This window comes from Pezoporus flaviventris, unplaced genomic scaffold (assembly GCF_033815535.1).
Source record: "Pezoporus flaviventris isolate CSIRO_AGI_PZ_B2104156 unplaced genomic scaffold, CSIRO_AGI_Pfla_v1 ptg000090l, whole genome shotgun sequence".
NCBI lineage: Eukaryota > Metazoa > Chordata > Aves > Psittaciformes > Psittacidae > Pezoporus > Pezoporus flaviventris.
The window spans coordinates 1,848,823-1,866,862 of NW_026892638.1; the positions used below are offsets into that span (position 1 = coordinate 1,848,823).

The 18,040-nt window shown below is 39.4% G+C and overlaps 1 protein-coding gene across 2 annotated transcripts; it reads left to right on the plus strand.

The window, feature by feature from the left end:
• The first annotated feature begins 737 nt into the window (after positions 1-737).
• HMGCR (3-hydroxy-3-methylglutaryl-CoA reductase) lies at positions 738-17,822 on the plus strand. 2 transcript variants are annotated; one of them, XM_061475868.1, is made up of 20 exons: positions 738-901; positions 4,322-4,517; positions 4,910-5,021; positions 5,547-5,634; positions 5,728-5,812; positions 6,521-6,626; positions 7,840-7,946; positions 8,367-8,483; positions 9,152-9,303; positions 10,132-10,379; positions 10,515-10,687; positions 11,046-11,240; positions 12,438-12,596; positions 12,735-12,892; positions 13,940-14,045; positions 15,010-15,180; positions 16,372-16,512; positions 16,626-16,784; positions 17,099-17,253; positions 17,401-17,822. In XM_061475868.1, exons 1-20 carry the CDS (start codon positions 774-776, stop codon positions 17,453-17,455), a joined length of 2,811 nt encoding a protein of 936 aa, XP_061331852.1. In that variant the 5' UTR covers positions 738-773; the 3' UTR covers positions 17,456-17,822. The 2 variants fall into 2 exon arrangements, with proteins under 2 accessions (XP_061331852.1, XP_061331853.1); XM_061475869.1 differs by lacking the exon at positions 738-901 and adding an exon at positions 1,386-1,410.
• Positions 17,823-18,040: the final 218 nt, after the last annotated feature.

The window sequence follows — 18,040 nt, forward strand, 5'->3', positions numbered from 1 at the left end:
GAGAATGAAAAGTGTATTTACGCATTGAAAGACTGAGCTGACAGCAGCTGCTTTGGGTGGAGTTCCCAGGAAACCTTTCCATTGGCATGTGAGATTTTTTGAGGATCCCATTAATGCTGGAGCTACCAAAAATACTTCCAAATGAAACAGCTCGTGTAAGAAGTGGGTTTGTAGACTCTGGGCTGTATATCACCCACAGCAAAATCGTTGTGGATTGTATTTTGGGTTGTATTTGAACACATTAACCTGCAAGCTCAGACGCAGCAGCACAGAGGACGGGCGGAATGGGAGCAACGTATTGCTGTTACCGAGGGCGCGTTACACCTAACTAGGTGCGCTAAGAGAGTAAGGGGGGGCCTTCTGTATTTCGTGAGCCAAACCCAGTACTGCCCCTTGGGCAGCGGGCGACCAGCGGGCACAGATGGAGTCTTCCTCTGAATGCCGGGCACCGCCGCTCCCCACAAGCGCGACGGCACCGCGGCCCAGCGCGCCGGGCTCCCACGGGCGGCACCGCGGGAAGGGTGGGTTGGGCCAAGGCCGTCGGTCGATCGCCATATGTAAACGAGTCGCCTCCTGCCGCCCAATCAGGACTCACAGAGCGACCAGCGCGGCGGCCCATTGGCGGGCAGCCCGTGGCGAGATGGCGTGTTCCCCACTCCTGATCGAGTCTGGGGCTGTGCGGCGTTCGCCTGGATGTTGCCCCGGCGACGCAGGGAGTGACGCGGCACGGGCTGGGCGTACCGGGCGCACGCCATTGGCTGCTCGATCGGGCGATGGCGGCGGCTGGCGTGCCGCGCCCCGGGTGTCCTTGCTCGGGGAGGAGCAGCAGGCTCAGTCCGCGGCGCGGCGGAAGCGTGGGGAGCGTTGCTGGGTACGGTGGTGCGGCGCTGGCGCCAGGGCGGTGAGCAGCGAGCAGTGGCAGGGGTGGCAGGAGTGGCAGGAGGGCCACGTTTAGTCAGGAGCGGTGCGGGGCAGCGGCAGGGGTCCTCGTGGTCTAGGGACGGGCCGCGGCTCCGGGCGGCCACTCGGGGATCAGCCGTCTGGATAACCGCGGGGCAGGGCGCTGCCGTCACCGGTGCCGCACCGGAGCGGCGGCCATCCAGCGTCACAGCTCCGGGTGGCGAGCGAGGGAGGCCAGAACCGCTGTTGCGGTGCCTCCTTGACGCCGGAGGGTGCGGCCCCGCGGCGTGGGCCCCGGAAGGCTTACCGCGGCACCGGCTTTCGCAGCGTTGCTGTTGCGCGGAGCCTCCGCGGCTGCAGGGAAAAAGCCCGTCGTTTTCCGTGCAGACCGAGCCTCGGTCACAGTGCACAGCTGTGCTTTGGCACGGGGCTGGTGGGGGGCGTGCGGGAGGGTGATGGCCCTCACTGAAAAAAAGCCTCTGCGTCTGTGGGGTGTCATGTGCTGTGCAGGTGAGCTCTGCGCAGGCTTTCGCTCAGCTGTTTTTGCCACTCGCTACCTTTATAACGCCGTAGCTATTGCTGCATCAGCCAGCGAGAGGTGGGAGATTTGTGCTGATCTAATAGATGGTGTTGCAGATGATTGCTCTGAGGTTAGTGAGAACTGTGTGTCAGACCGAAGGTATTTCATTCAGTTACGTGGCACATAAATTATGTAAATTATTCATGTAAACATACAGCCAGTCTAGTTTGCAATTTACGGTTTTGTACCTTTTAAAGAAGTTGCAGTTATTTTTTGCTTCTGTTTTGTTTTGATTCCCAGAATGGATTGCTTTGCATTATAGTCTGGAAATTTTTGGTTGAAAACAAAGGGAAATAGGAAATTGTGAAATCATAGCATTATTTGCGTTCGAAAGGACCTTAAAGATACCTAGTTACGTGTCCGTCCCCGTCCGTCCGTCCGTCCGTCCGTCCGTCCCCCCAGTGGATAGGGATTTTTGAAGCATACTTTGAATCACCATTTGAAATTAATAAAATTATATTAATGTTAAATATTAATTTATATTTAACATTGTCTTGCTAATGTCAAGCTATGAGTCATTGTAACTATAGAAATAATTTTAAACAGAATTAGAAATATAAGCTGATCATTTTACAGCACTCAGTAATGTAGGATCAGTGTATGAAATCTTGATTGATATTTTCTAGAATGGTAACTGCATAGCAAAAAGCCCCGTGCACTTCAGGCGGGTTAAATAAACATGAAGGCTTTAAAGAATCTTTTCTAGGTTGAGAGTTACTAAACCCCAAGATCAGCAGTGAGGCATCCCGTATTTTGTAGCAGCAGTTAATGATAAAAGGTTGTCTAGTGATAGGTATTATGAATAATTATTTTCATAATCAAATTAATGCAGCTTTTCCTAATTGATTTATGCAAAGCCATTTCACACTTACTGGTTTTGCTTAGAAATGTGGAAAATAATAGCTGAAGAAATACTTTAAAATCGTTGTAGCTCTACTTGTTCATTGACAAGGTAGTAATTCCAACTAATTTAAGAGTTGTAGCTTTAGGACTAGTAGGACACTATGTTATATAGTCATGTAGTCAGTACTAATTTTATTTGTTCTGAAACAGTGTGCTATTCAGAAGTATTTGTATTTTCATAGGCCATTGCTATGCCTTTCTTATTCTTGGCCTTGCTTCAGAATCTGTGGTACCAAGATATATTCCTCTCGCTATGTCTTATTTTAGTTTTCCTGATTAAAAGATACCTTGTGTTCTGCTGAAGAAAATCGACAATGCCCCTTTGGAATAGCTTTGCAAGAACATAAATTTACAAAACCATACATAGATTATATTACACAGGGAAAAACAAATTACGATGTTGACTTTGAAAGGAGTGGTTATGCTGTATTTGTTTTTTAATAAAAGCTTTCTGTCAGGAAAAAGTCTATTTACAATGAAAGCAGTCCTTGGTGAGTGGTTCCATGAGCCAAAAAGTCCTGCTATGTCTTCACTGTGAAGGGTAGAGAGAAACAGACTGGTGTTGTTAGTGCTCCCATGATTGAGATTGGCTTCAGTAGGAAACCAATATGATTCTGGTATCTTCAGAAACACTAAGCAGATAAATTTGCCCTCTCTGTTATTTTCTCCATTGAACAACAGCTTCATTTTTGATGTCCAAGAAAAAAAAAAAAAAGAAAATTAATAGAAGACTCCATTCCCAGAAGCCTGATGGAGGGATTGTTACTTTTAAGGCAACATGATGAGGTTTTTAATCGACTTTGAAATGTCACTGTGTAGAGCCCTCAATCCTGTATGGAAATCTAGTTGGAAATCAGTGCTAGGTTTGTACATGTAAATAGTGAATTACAGATTGTCTCTGCTAGCCAGGCTACTATTTAAGCATCTTCTGAACTTTATCATATAGTTACGTAATTTTTCATCACACGAGTTTTATAAGATGTTGATCGTGTGTGGTAAGTCCCAGTACTAATGTATTTGAAAGAATTTTTTGGCATTTTGTTCCTGTGTTAAAAGCCATAAGGAAACATTCTTGATGAACTTGTCTAAAGGCACATCACAGAGCAAATTGACCAGGATGCAGTTTTTGTAACTGAAGGTTGTACCATCCACGTTCTCAGTTATGTGAAAGAGGTGTGAGAATTTCTGTTGGATATTTGTTACCTGTTGAAAGGGGATGATGAAATGGAGCAGTAACCTGGGAATTAGTTATGGGTAAAAGAGCAGTGTCACAAAATACTGAATGTGAGAAGGACTTGGGCTTGAGGTGAAGAAGGAACCATTTTGAATGTGATTAACTTGAATCACTGCAGAGTATTGAGCAGAAAATACAGAAGACAGAGATAAAATTACAGTTCCTGCTGTTGAAGTCAAGCATTACCAACAATGGTTAGTTGGTAATTTTATATAGTTAAAATGAAGTTAGTATTTTAACTAAAGAAGAGTGAGTAGAAAAGGAAGAGTGAGTAGAAAAAAGTTACAGAATTTAGTAAGTACTTATGTAGGTGGGAAAAACAAGAAGTTTGAGCCAAAGTGAATCAAAACTGTATGACAGAGATGTGAGTGGTGGAGACATATTAGCAAGACCTTGAAGAAACAAGGTAGATGTGTATTAAAAAAAAAAAAAGATATTGAGAAGGCAAGAGCAGATCATCTTACATTTCAGAGGTTTATATATAAATGTGTTTTACATGAAAGGTTGAAAGCCAGAGATTCTTACTTATCTGTTAATAAACTGGTTTTGCGGGTATTTGGGGGGGGGGGGGGGGACGGGGGAGAGTGTTCATTTCAGTTTGGTTTTGGTTTGGCTCTTCTGAGAGATGACTTTCAGAAATTTTTAGATCTCTATTTTTTCCATGAATCCTATACTTGCTTATATGAAATACTCTTTTGTTGCAGGTTTGCTAAGGGTAGAAAGAGACTCTTGAAAATGTTGTCCAGACTCTTTCGAATGCATGGGCTTTTTGTGGCCTCCCATCCGTGGGAAGTCATTGTGGGGACCGTGACTCTCACCATCTGTATGATGTCCATGAAGATGTTCACTGGGAATGATAAGATCTGTGGCTGGAATTATGAGTGCCCGAAACTTGAAGAAGTAAAGATTTAAATTCATGTTATAATACTTACTGTCAATCAGTAGATCCAGGGTTTTCAGTAGAACAACATCAGATAGTGATATATTAGGAGGAATGTAGCTATGCAGAAATTTCTTTATTGCCTTCTTTTCCTGTTATGGATATTAAAGCTGTATGCAAGCAGTGATGTGTTACAGGTGGTTTTCATTAAATCTGGTTTTCAGTTGCACAGTATCTAGTGAACAAGGAGTTTATATTGTTTGCAATATTTTAATTTTTTAAGACTGACAAGCAATGATACCAGCAGTGAAACTTCCTTTTTAGTGCAGGTTCACAATGGACTTTTTTTATTACTGAAACTTAAGAAGTTACTACTTTATGAGCTAACAAAATTGCTTTGTATTTCAAACAGGATGTTCTGAGCAGTGACATCATCATCCTGACAATCACACGCTGTATAGCAATCCTTTATATATATTTCCAGTTCCAGAACCTAAGGCAGCTTGGATCAAAATATATTTTGGGTACTGTATGTGAATTTTGTATTTGCTGTATGCATTTTAATTGGGTTTGAGTGTAAACTGGTAACAGATATTCAAGTTCAAATACTTACACAGGGGGTTATTTCAGTTACTTGCTTGATAGCAGAATTTTTGGCATGTATCAAAGTGCAATTTTTTAAAGGATTTTGTGTAGGTATATGAACAATGGGAATGTAATTCTTGAAATAGTTATTGTGTGAAACACTTAAAAATACAGAGCTGTTTATAAGCCAGTTTTCAGTTTTGCTGATAATGAATGAGAAGGATCGTGGTTTTTTTTTTTCTTAGAGTCTTACTTTGAATACATTACAGATTTTAGATTTAAATATCTGCATAAAAATAGCACCCACTTCAGTTTGTATCTTACCTGCTATTACTGCAGTCTGAGAGATGAGAATTGTCATTTGGTTGCTTCAGGACTAATCTAAAGGTATAGATTTTGTATTTTCCTCATATATAAAACAAAATCTTTAAATTCTCTTCTCTCTTTTTTTTTTTTTTTTTAAGGTATTGCTGGCCTCTTCACAATATTCTCAAGTTTTGTTTTTAGTACAGTGGTAATTCACTTCTTGGATAAAGAGCTGACAGGTCTGAAGTAAGTAATGAATTGTCTTTCCTGATTTCTTGCTTGAATTTTTGTTCCTCTACAATAGACCTTGAATTTTAACGTATGCCTCTCTTTTTTCAGTGAAGCTTTACCCTTCTTCCTGCTTCTGATTGATCTGTCAAGAGCAAGCGCATTAGCCAAATTTGCGCTCAGTTCCAACTCACAGGTTAGGGGGGGGTTGTTGTTTTTTTTTTTCCGGCAGTTTGGCTGTGTTTTTCTGGATTTGGGTTTTTTTATTTTGCAATGGAGCTCTTGAATTTAATGTTCAAATAGGTACATAATCCTATTGCAGGGGAGGGGGTGGGACTAGATGCAAACCATTCTATGATTCCACCAATGAAATAGCTGCAACAGACCACCTAGAGTTTGCCATGCTTGACTTCTGGAGGAAATACCTCTGCCCCTATTGGAAAGGCTTAATGTCTTTTACGTCTTCTTTCTGTCATCTAAGTCTAGAGAGTTAAATAATGGAATAATAAAAATTAGGGTATACAGCCATAGGCAGCAGTGGTTGCAAGAACTTTTGAAATGCCATGACACAAGTAGCTTTTATTTTATGTCTTAAGGTGTAGAAGTCCTGTAATTAAAGTCTGTGCCCATTAGTGTTTTAGGAGCTTAGAACAGTGGTGAACCAATGGTGGAGAAATTAATAAAAATTAAATCATTTTATGTAAATAAAGACTGTCAAACTTATGGGAACTAAAGCAATTAAAGAATATATGGTCTCGTAGTAGTTCATTTGCAATATATGCTTTGTAAGGACTTAATCACCATGCTACTACTCAATTTACTAATCAGGTACTAATCATGTTATGTGTACTCCCTTAATTTGATTTCTGTCTTTATATTAATGTACAGAAATTTTTCTTTTTAGGATGAAGTTAGAGAAAATATTTCACGTGGAATGGCAATTTTAGGCCCTACGTTTACACTGGATGCACTTGTGGAGTGTCTTGTGATTGGTGTTGGTACTATGTCAGGTGAGCGATACAATCTTTCAGTCTAAATCTTGAAAGGCCTTGGGATATTGAGAGTTTCAAGTGATAGTTGTTACCCACCAGGGTGGAGCGACTTAATCTATTTTTTTGCCTTCCTGGTTAGCCTATATTACTAGTTTCGTGCACTTATGGATAATATGCTGAAGAGAAGTTTGAAATACAGATAACCATAGGAATGGACTTCTTAAAAGACTTGCTAACATTTTCTCTTGGGCATTCTTAAAAATGAGTTACACTTCCAGCACATGTATACCTATTTCGTATTTTTGCAGAAATGGAGCATTTCTAAAAATTACACCAAGCAAAACTAAATAACCAGTCTTTTAAGTGGTTGGGTGTTGTTTTTTTTCCCTTCCAGTCTTCTGATCTTCCATGAGTTCTGTGTGCAGTAGCAGTTGAATTTCCTTAAAAAGAGAACAGTTAAATGTAATAAATGAAGGATTTGCAAGTGTAAATAACTGATTTCTTTGTAAAATCAATCAAAGTGCCATAGTTATGGCTAAAGAAGGTTTTTGTTTGCAATTTTGGTTTTTGTCTCTTGCTTGGGGATTTTTCTTGAAGGTAAGGTTGATGTTTAAGCTGTCTCGCATACCTTAAAGGCATCTTTCAATGCACTTGCTTTTCAAACTGGTTTGGACCTGTTGCCCTGTTTACATCTAGGAAAAAAAAACCCTTGCTTTGGTGTAGCGTATAGTTGTTTCTTTTTTAATTATTTATACTGTTAGCTCTTTCATCTTCACTAAGGAAGTTCTATAATGTGTGTGTGACATGGCTAACTGACTTTTCTGAATACCACACTTTTGAAGAGTAGGTGAGGTATAAAGTGTTTCTTACTACCTTCAGAAGGGATTTCAGTACATAATGACAGCTAACTGTTCTTTGCTTAGGTACGTGAGGAGTTTCAAGCTTTCAATGTGAAGCTTTAAAATCTTGAACTGTAATTATTTGTATGTACTTAGACTTCAAAAGTTTTCTGTAAATACTATACCGTAAATACATACTGTGCTTAGAATAAGCTAATGCACAATGGCTAGGGCTTATTGTGCTCGTTTTTCATTAGTCTAAATAGCTCACCCTGTAATTTGCAGTGTCAGTTTCATGGTTTCTTTCGTACTTCTGCAACACTTCTTGGAGTATACAGAAAGCTTGTTGCATATACAAATGTAAGAAATGTCTTTTTTTTTTTTTTATGTAGGTGTACGACAACTTGAAATTATGTGCTGCTTTGGCTGTATGTCTGTCCTTGCCAACTACTTTGTCTTCATGACCTTCTTTCCAGCTTGTGTGTCCTTGGTATTAGAGGTAGGACCAGTGTCAAGACAAGATCGAGCTTAACATTTAGACCTTGTGCTTCCTGTAGGCTTTACATTTCTCCATGGAATCACACACCAGCATGTTTAACTTTTCAAAGCAAACAGAGGGAATGCCCAAAGAGAGTTATGGTGACCCAGCTGATAACGGTAACTTGTTAGTGCCACTGTAAATGAGGCACACTCAGTGGTGAGTTTTGACATAAAGCAAGTAAATTAATTATAGCGTAAAGTATTGGTTGTGCAGGGTTTTTCACAGTTTGCAGCCTAACATAGGCTAAACAGTAGACTGTAGGTTAACTCCTTGTTTATAATTTGTTAGTGATCAAATAAAAACAGTGTCAAAGCTTGCTTGCTCGTTCTTCTAGTATGTACTAAATATGACCTATTTTAAATTTTGTTATTTTTGCAGCTTTCGAGAGAGAGTCGTGAAGGGCGTCCTATATGGCAGCTTAGCCATTTTGCTCGTGTTCTGGAAGAAGAAGAAAATAAACCAAATCCTGTAACACAGAGAGTCAAAATGATTATGGTTTGTGGCTCTTTTTCACCTGTGGTTATACAGTCAGTAAGGTGTCTTAGTGCAATGAATCAAGCTTTTGCTTTCTGTAGATTTGTATTCTGCATCCCATTAGTCTAGTTTACCATGGTAATTTAATAGCACCCCCTGTATGTACACCTAAAGTCTTCCTGCATATGCCATCTCTGTGTACACATTCCATGTGTACTAATTCCCTCCTTATTACACTGAGGGTGGCAGAGCACTGAAACAGGCTGCCTGTAGGAGTTGTGGAGTTTCCCACTCTGGAGACATTCCTGGATACATTCCTGTGTAACCTGCTGTAGGTGCCCCTGCCTTGGCAGAGGGCTTGGACTAGATGATCTCCAGAGGTTCCTACAACCCTAAAGATTCTGTGATTCTTACCCCTGCAGTACCCTCAGCTTCCCTTGCTTATTGAGCAACTGAAAGGATATGGAGGGACAGGTTCAAAGCTGAGTGTTACTGTGATAGGTCAAAATGGGTGTTAGATGAGAGGTGTGGGAAATCAGCCTTTAGCTTTAGACTTTTGAGGAATGCAAAACACACAAAAAACCCTCCCACAAAACGAACTGAACAAAAACAGAGAATGTTTAATCTTAGTGTGTCAGATACCTAGTTAGTCTTGAAAAATTAATACTTGTTTTATGTTTTTACTACAGTCGCTGGGTTTGGTTCTTGTTCATGCCCACAGTCGTTGGATAGCAGAACCAGCTGCTCAAAACAGTACTGTAGAAAATTCAGTGGAATTGGATGAGAATGCACCAAAGAGAATTGAACCTAATGTTTCATTATGGCAGTTCTACCTTTCTCGGTAGGTGACTTCGCAGAAGAGATGTGTTTCCTTCATTAAGCTGTGTTCTCCAGCTGCTAAGCTTTGTAAACTTGCTTTACAAGTACTTTACACTTGTAAACTAAGATCCAGGATTTCTTGGAACCATAGGTGACATTTTATAAGAAATATTTCAATATTATGTTGTTTGTCCAATCTTCTGGAAGTAATCAAGGAATGATCAGGAGCCAGTTGTCCTGTATGCATCAAAATGCTACTTTTTCCCACTAGCCCTGACACCTTTCAGAGCACACTGGAAAATAAATTTTGTGACTGCACTAGGGTGATTATTTATGTGGAGCTTTTCCACACAAGTGGAAAAAGCACAGAAGCTGTGTCACATTGCTTTTCCTTCAGCTCAGCTGAAGTTAGTGGCAGTGGTGGTTCTATCTTACTTCTGGAAGTTCAGAATTGTCTGGCCTCATAGCAGTTCAGCTTGGATCATAAGTAGTCATTCTTGGTAGAGGATGATGATTGAAACTCTGTCACTGGGAGAAAGGCTGTTAATGAATATCTTACAGTCCTTTCTGTTATTGGGATTGCTTTTTAGCTAAGAGTAACTGTTTAAAGACATCTTAAAATTCTGAGGTTGTTAATGATGCACAGAATGATTTGTGTACCCTAACCTAGCATATTTGAATGTCCTGGTAGAAGATGCCTTTTTACTGGGATTTCTGTAACAGTATAAATTATGATGAAACTCTTGCCCTTTCTAAACCAAAGGGATGTCAGAATGCTGTTTATAAACTACAAATTGTATGTATCATGTATTTGCTTTTTGTTTGTCTTTGTACTTTTTGTCTGTTTCAGAATGGCCAGTATGAATATTGAACAAGTAATCACTCTTGGATTAGCCCTGCTCCTTGCTGTCAAATACATCTTCTTTGAGCAAGCAGAGACTGAATCCACACTCTCACTGAAGAATCCCATAACATCTCCAGTGATGGTCCAGAAAAAGGTCCCGGAGAATTGTTGCAGGAAGCAACAATCCAGACTTCTGAAAAACAATCAGAAATCTAACACATTAGAAGAAGCTTTAGTTCCCAAAGACGGAAATGGTAATTTTTAGCATTTTAAAGTCTGAACCTATTCCTGAGTATTTGTAACAAATACTGAAATCTGTGTTTATGTGTTGCATTTGGAAGCAAAACTTAAGAATTTTGTGAACCAAAGTTAATTTTGTCTTTTTGCAGCTGAAGTCATAAAACCTGTATTAGCAGAGTCATCAACTAAGGCTACATTTGTAGTTGGCAGTTGCAATCCTGTGGAAACATCTCCATGTCCTCATGGAAAAGAGGAAGAAATTCAGTTACCAAAAGAGCCTCGTTCTATTGAGGAATGTGTTAGTATACTTGGAAATGCAGAGGTATGGAAAAATAAAGGTTGTGGGTTTTTAATAACTCGGGTGAGGTATTACAACAGTACAAAATGCTTTCGTAAGCCAATTCTCCAGTCAGTCAGGGCAGGGTAGTTCAGAGAGCAGCTTCATCATTCATGACATACCAAGTCATTGAAGCTTCATCATTTACATGTGCAAGTGGGTGACAGAGTAAAAAGTTCTTGATAATATCCTGGCCTACTGTAAAACCTGATATTGGCAGTTGGTTCTTTTAGATGTACTCTGATAATGTCAAAGTAAACTTGTTACTAGTTTTCATTTGGAAATACCTAAAAGGATTTTCACCAAGAGAAACTGTTCTTTCTTTCCCCCTTCATGTTTCCAGAAAGGAGCAAAATTCCTTACTGATGCTGAGGTCATCAGTCTAGTGAATGCTAAGCATATTCCTGCATACAAACTGGAAACCCTGATGGAAACTCAAGAGCGAGGTGTGTCCATTCGCAGACAGATGTTATCTAAGAAACTCCCTGAACCTTCATCTTTGCAGTATCTTCCATATAGGAATTATAATTATTCTTTGGTAAGTAAAAAGCAGAAAAGCAAAATTCACTCTAAAACCGTTTTCCGAATAGATGAGATAGATGCTTGGCTGCATCAAAAGGAGCATGACCAGCAGGTTAAAGGAGGTGATCCTGCCCCTCTACTCTGCTCTTGCGAGACCTCACTTGAAGTATTGTGTGCAGTTCTGGTGTCCTCAACATAAAAAGGACATGGAACTGTTGGAACAAGTCCAGAGGAGGGCCACGAGGATGATCAGGGAACTGGAGCACCTCCTGTATGAAGACAGGCTGAGAAAGTTGGGGCTGTTCAGCCTGGAGAAGAGAAGGGTGCGTGGAGACCTCATCGCAGCCTTCCAGTATCTGAAGGGGGCCTATAAGGATGCTGGGCAGGGACTCTTCATTAGGGACTGTAGTGATAGGACAAGGGTTAATGGGTTAAAACTTAAACAGGGGAAGTTTAGTTTGGATTTAAGGAAGAAGTTCTTTACTGTGAGGGTGGTGAGGCACTGGAATGGGTTGCTCAGGAAAGTTGTGTATGCTCCATTGCTGGGGATGTTCAAGGCCAGGTTGGACAGAACCTTGGATGACATGGTCTAGTGTGAGGTGTCTCTGCCCATGGCAGGGGGGTTGGAACTTGATGATCTTAAGGTCTTTTCGAACCCTAACTATTCTGTGATTCTGTGTACATAAATTAAAAAATGAGCTTGGTGAAAACTGATACAGAAGATAAAAAAGGCATATGTAAGACACTACCTTTTACTGTTCTACACTTTTTTTAAGCCAGGGGAGGTGGTAGGGGAGGTGGTGGGTGAGGTTTCCTCACTCAGAAGCTTACTCAAAATATATCTGACTGAAGTGTGCAGCTGCCTTATCTCAGAAATGCAGAATTCCACTAGTACTGAGCCTGAGTTTAGCTAACGGTAAAACTGCCTGGGGCTCAAGTTAAAATGGAAGTTTATTTAAAATTCATTTAACAGTATGAGAGTCTTTTTAATTGTGTTTAAGACTTAATAAATTTCAATACATCCGTGAAATACTAGACTTGAACAGTATTAGCTGTTGATAGCTGTACTATTCGTTTTTTGAGGTAGGGAATTGGTTGCTTCATGGATAGGGTTGTGGGTTTTTGCTAAGATACCACAGGCATTGCATGTAATGTGCTGTGCCATATGACTGTAGTGAAACCTTAGTGATACCTTTTGTATTCTTTTTGTAAGGTAATGGGAGCTTGCTGTGAAAATGTGATTGGATATATGCCTATTCCTGTAGGCGTAGCAGGACCACTGTTTCTGGATAACAAAGAGTTTCAGGTGCCAATGGCAACAACAGAAGGTTGTCTTGTAGCAAGCACTAACAGAGGATGCAGAGCAATATGTGTAAGTATAGCTTGACTAGCTTGAAAACTTCATGTATTATAAAACATATTTGGGGTGATAATAAGGCATGTTTCTGGCTTCCTAAAAACTGAAATTCACTGTCAGTAATCTCTGTTTCCCTTCTGCTTTGATTTTTAGCTTGGTGGCGGAGCACGTAGCCGCATTCTGGCAGATGGGATGACTCGAGGACCTGTTGTAAGGCTACCCAGTGCTTGCCAGGCTGCAGAAGTGAAAGTCTGGCTTGAAAGCCCTGAAGGCTTTAAAATAATGAAGGAAGCTTTTGACAGCACAAGTAGGCAAGTACAATAGCTATTCCAGACTTTTTTCCTGACACAGGACTTCTGTGGCTCCTAACTGTTTTTTGGGTGTTTTTTTTTTTTTTGTGTTTTGGTTTGTTGTTTTTTTTTTTTGGCATACTGCAATGCAGGAAATTAGATCTTTATTTTGGCTATCCCATGTAATGTGAGTCTGTGAGAATAAAAGTCAATCTGGGTATGGACCAAGGTTTTTCCAATGATAAGTGGTAAACAACTGTATCTTGGCAACAGTCATTTGCATCACAAAATAAATTATTTATTTTATTTAAGCACTTAAAAGCTTTTTTGAATTTCTAGTAGTACTATGCAAAAAGTAATTCAAAGCCTTTCAGATGGTATTATTAATGTTAAGAATTAATTTGTGAGGTTCCAGAGAATACAGGATAAACTAATGCTAGAACTGAAATGCAAAAAAATGTAAATCAGTATTAAGAACAAGTCTGTTTGAAGCCCTACATTTTTTTCTGAGATTTATGATTACATGCTCATAGAGAGATTTCCTTATCAGATTTCCTTCCTATGAATGTTACAAGTGTCAGCCAAGTTCATATGCGTATTTTGGCCAGAATCAAGTCATGCTGTTAATAAATGCAATATTTCCCAGTTTTTGTTTCACCTGTGGAGCTTGTACTGTAGTTGAAGATAGCATGCATTTTGCCTTGCTGTAAAACTGACAGAAGAATTTCTTAAGACCTCATTTTTAGTTTATACCTGGTAGTCAGATGTTTTAAGGAATGGAAATGAATTAACTTTACATCAGCACTTGAGGATATTCTATTTCATGAAGTCCAGGGATAGAAAACATAAAAAGGAAGCAAACACTTTTGCAGTGAATATTTTTACAATATTTATTTGAGAGGATTGTGAGCATGGTAGCTGAAGGCTTTTTCCTGTGCCTCTATGAGGGAGGAGGAACACAGTGTTGTTAGCAGTGCTGTCTGCAATGATTTACTGTCATTTTGCCGCTTAAAACTAATTTAATCTTTTCCCTTGAGGACTGTAAGTAATACTTAAATTTTCTTCCAGGTTTGCCCGCCTACAAAAACTTCTCATCAGTTTGGCTGGTCGTAACCTTTATATCCGTTTTCAGTCTGGAACAGGGGATGCAATGGGAATGAATATGATTTCAAAAGTAAGGACCAGTCCCCTGAAGTCTCTTTAGTAAATGTGCCTTTCAAGAATAAATAAGCTGTAGCCTACCAATCTGTGACTACTTGGCGTGTGAAGACAGAAAGATAAGACAGCACTGTTTGCAGTGCTACAAAATAGTAGAAGTGTTCAACCTTATCAAGTATAAACAAGAATAGGATGAGAATGATGAAAAAGTAACTTCATATTTTATGTTTTTTTATTATTATTTAGAGAAAGTATTCTTCATAAATGAAGCTGGTTGCTCTGTTGCTTTGGGGCAAAGATTGTATCCCACAATAATTAATCTGTTGCTGCTAAGTGATGTGTTTATCACTTCCTTGTAAATAAAGTTTTAGGTATCTGGTGAATGGCAGTGGAGAGATGTCCTCTAGGGTATTTTTTATTTGTTTTTATGCAAATGTGGAAGAACTTGAGACATGACCCATAGATTGTTGGAATGCTTTGTGCTGCTTGAGATTGATACTCCTTGCCTATTCTATATTAAATTTAAGTCTGTCAGAACTTCAATTATGTAATAAATGAATCTGATCATACACAGGTACCAAATATAGCAGACCTTCTTTCTGATTTTCTAGTTTAGAGAAGCTCTTTCCACTACATGCAAAATGCATTTGTTTCATGCCCATAGTCTTTGTCTTAGTTCATGTTATATCTTCAGCATGGTAAACACATTACCATGCACCTAGAATGCATCCAGAGAGTCCATATGCACAGAGAAAAACAGTTATTCCCTATATAATTCCAAAAGTAGTTAGAAAAAAGATAGTGATAATTGGATTTTTCTTCTCTGGGTCCAGGTTCCTTCCTGAAACTATGTTCATTTCTCCAACTGTAACTGATGTTTTGATTAGACTTAATCTGATCTTGCTGCCCCGCTGTCCTTGAGTAGCTAATTTCACAACTGTAATGATATTGTTGCCTTTTATCCTTTTCTCTTCTAACAGGGTACTGAAAAGGCACTGGTAAGGTTGAATGAAGAGTTTCCTGATCTCCACGTCATAGCTATTAGTGGTAACTATTGTACGGACAAAAAACCTGCTGCTATAAACTGGATAGAAGGAAGAGGGAAGTCTGTTGTCTGTGAAGCAGTCATTCCAGCCAAGGTTGTTAGAGAAGTAAGTGTTCGCTTTCTTTTACTTCTTTAATAAAAATGTGTACATTTTACAAAACTGATACCTGCCCTGGATCATAAATATTAACTTTAAGTTGTTTTCCAGGTGAGAATGATTCCTACATGTATTTTCAGGTACTGCTGTAAATAAGCCTTTTTCCCTGAGACAATAAGTGTTTTTCTTTCATTGTCCCTTCTGACATAGGGTGCATATATATAACATGCATATACATAATGATAAAGTTGAATGCATTAGGATTTTAACTTCTTACTTTTGAAAAAAATTGCCAGTTTGTCAGATCTTTATACAGAGGGCTTTGCCTGTTATTAAACCCCATGTTTTCGATCATTTCACTGTTGTCTCCCACACAAACCTGGCATTCTCATTAAGGTTTATATGTCTCTACTGCAATGAAAACAGATAATCAGGTGCTTCACATAATTCCAAAGCTGCCTTAGTGTCTTGTATGACGAAGGGTAATCTCTATAAGCAGTGCCATTTCTAGCCTCTGGAAAACTTGTCCTGCATCATAAGCACAATCTTAGATTCACTTCCACTTGAGCTCAGGTTACTGGCTGTGTGCATCAGACCAAATCCATTGCCTGTTACCTGGTCAAGAGGGACAATAGCCAGGGAAGAATTTACTGCACTGTAGTCAGAATAGTATTCCATCAACTTGTTCAAGATTTTCTGAATTTGTGGTTTCAGATTTGATGGATTTAGTTTATTGTTTGTTTTCCCCAGTAATTTGTCCAGTTCCTTTTTGAAAACTATGTAAACTGTTCCACACTGCAGCTACATCTGGTGTAAGAACTACCTCCTTGTTGCTGTTGAAGAATGAGTAAAAAAACTGTTCCAGTGTGTCTCTGAACATACTTATCTCTAGACTTTTTTCAGTTCTGTAATTTGTAAATGCTGAGTACAGAGGTGGACACAGTATTCCTAGAGTGTATGAGCTTTTAAAGGCCTGTGCAAGTCCAAACCTTTTGAACTGCCCTTTCCATTGTTACTTGGACAATGCAGTCTGCATTTGAAAGAACTCCTTGTGAGCAAAACTAAAAGCAGGTATCTAGGACAAGGACTGAGTTGAATTCCATATGGAAGTAAACAAGGGGCAAGGGCTTACTAATTGTAAATAATGCATTCTACTCCTGCCTAAGGAATGGTGTAGTAAAAATGTACCACTTTGTCTAGGTATTGAAGACAACTACAGATGATATAGTTGAAGTCAATATCAACAAGAATTTGGTGGGTTCTGCGATGGCTGGTAGCATAGGTGGCTACAATGCACATGCAGCAAACATTGTGACAGCTATCTACATTGCCTGTGGTCAGGTAGGTTTATTTTACTCCGATTAACTTAGGTTTTCTTTCATAGTAAATCTTATCCAAATGCTTAGTTAACTGAGTGTTTTGGTTTTGTTTTGCTTCTCCTTCCTGATCTGAAGGATGCTGCGCAGAATGTGGGCAGCTCTAATTGCATCACTCTGATGGAGAGAACTGGTTCCACCAACGACGACCTGTACATCAGCTGCACAATGCCTTCTATTGAAATAGGAACTGTTGGCGGAGGCACGAACTTGCTCCCACAGCAAGCCTGTTTGCAGGTATAAATCGGAAAGTTTAAAGCAACTTAGCTATTTCAGTCAAATCTCACTTTCATGTTGCGTACATTGTGTCTTGAGTAATGTTGTGGGAGAACATAATTATTAATTATCTTGAAACTTGGAGGATTTGACATTAAAATTTTAGAATTATCTAATGAACTGTTTTCATGTATTGAGTTTCTAAAGCTTAAGATATTTAATATTAAAGTTATTTAAAGCTAGCTGATGAGATAATTTGCAAAGACTTCAGTACTAAATTTAGCTTAAGTTGATCTTAGATTTCATAGCATAATATTGCATATTTTTCTCCCCAGATGTTAGGTGTTCAAGGTGCAAGCCAAGATAACCCTGGTGAAAATGCCCGTCAGCTTGCTAAAATTGTTTGTGCCACAGTGATGGCAGGGGAGTTATCACTGATGGCAGCTCTTGCAGCTGGGCACCTTGTCAGGAGCCACATGATCCACAACAGGTAAGAAACAGAGAAATTCTTGGTTTTGCTGGTTTTCCCTTCTTCCACATACACAAGATTCAGTAATAATTAAGTGAATAATAGAAACATGTAATAGCAGTGGAGCATTTTAACTATCTAATGTGATTATCTTACTGTTTTTATTAGGTCAAAAATAAATCTACAAGATCTTCAAGGAACCTGCACTAAGAAGGCAGCTTGAATACTAAAACAGCTTTGAAATGAAGAGTTGCTCTAGCAACTGACCAGATGTATGGGGATAAAAAACCAACCAAAATCTGTGAAGTTTAAAATGCAAATCACCTTTAACATGATAATGTCTGTGTAAGATGAAGTGAGAGATCACCGGACTTGGGTGACACTACTTACGCCTTTGACTTTCTTCAGTGGTTAGAGATGACTTCATAAAGGAAGTCCTGTCAGATGTCTTGAGCGTGGCTTTGGAATTCTTGATCTTACACATCATTTTCTAAAGGGGCAGTCTTTTGTTTTTACTGGCTGAGATTATTTTGATTTGTAGGTGCCTGGTGGCTACCAAAAAGTAATATAATGTACTTTGTACATTAAAATACATAGTTCGGTCTACACTTGGCTTGGATGTGCACGTTGTTGCCATCCTTATGTTCTGGTTAGAAAAGCATGTTTTTTAAAGTGATGGCAAGCCCGATCACTTCCCATAAAATCCCAGTTTTGTTCACATGTAAAAGGTTTTAGGCTGCGAGATTTTTATTGAATTGTAGTTTTTATAGAAACCCCCATATACATAGTACTGAATTTGCTGCTGCTT

Bases quoted from the DNA above. Each gene is read 5' to 3' on its own strand.
- HMGCR (XM_061475868.1), top strand. From the start codon at position 774: ATGGCGGCGGCTGGCGTGCCGCGCCCCGGGTGTCCTTGCTCGGGGAGG. The intron at 7,947-8,366 runs GTAGGACCAGTG...TTATTTTTGCAG, and splicing joins GTGTGTCCTTGGTATTAGAG to CTTTCGAGAGAGAGTCGTGA. The intron at 16,785-17,098 runs GTATAAATCGGA...TTTTCTCCCCAG, and splicing joins CACAGCAAGCCTGTTTGCAG to ATGTTAGGTGTTCAAGGTGC.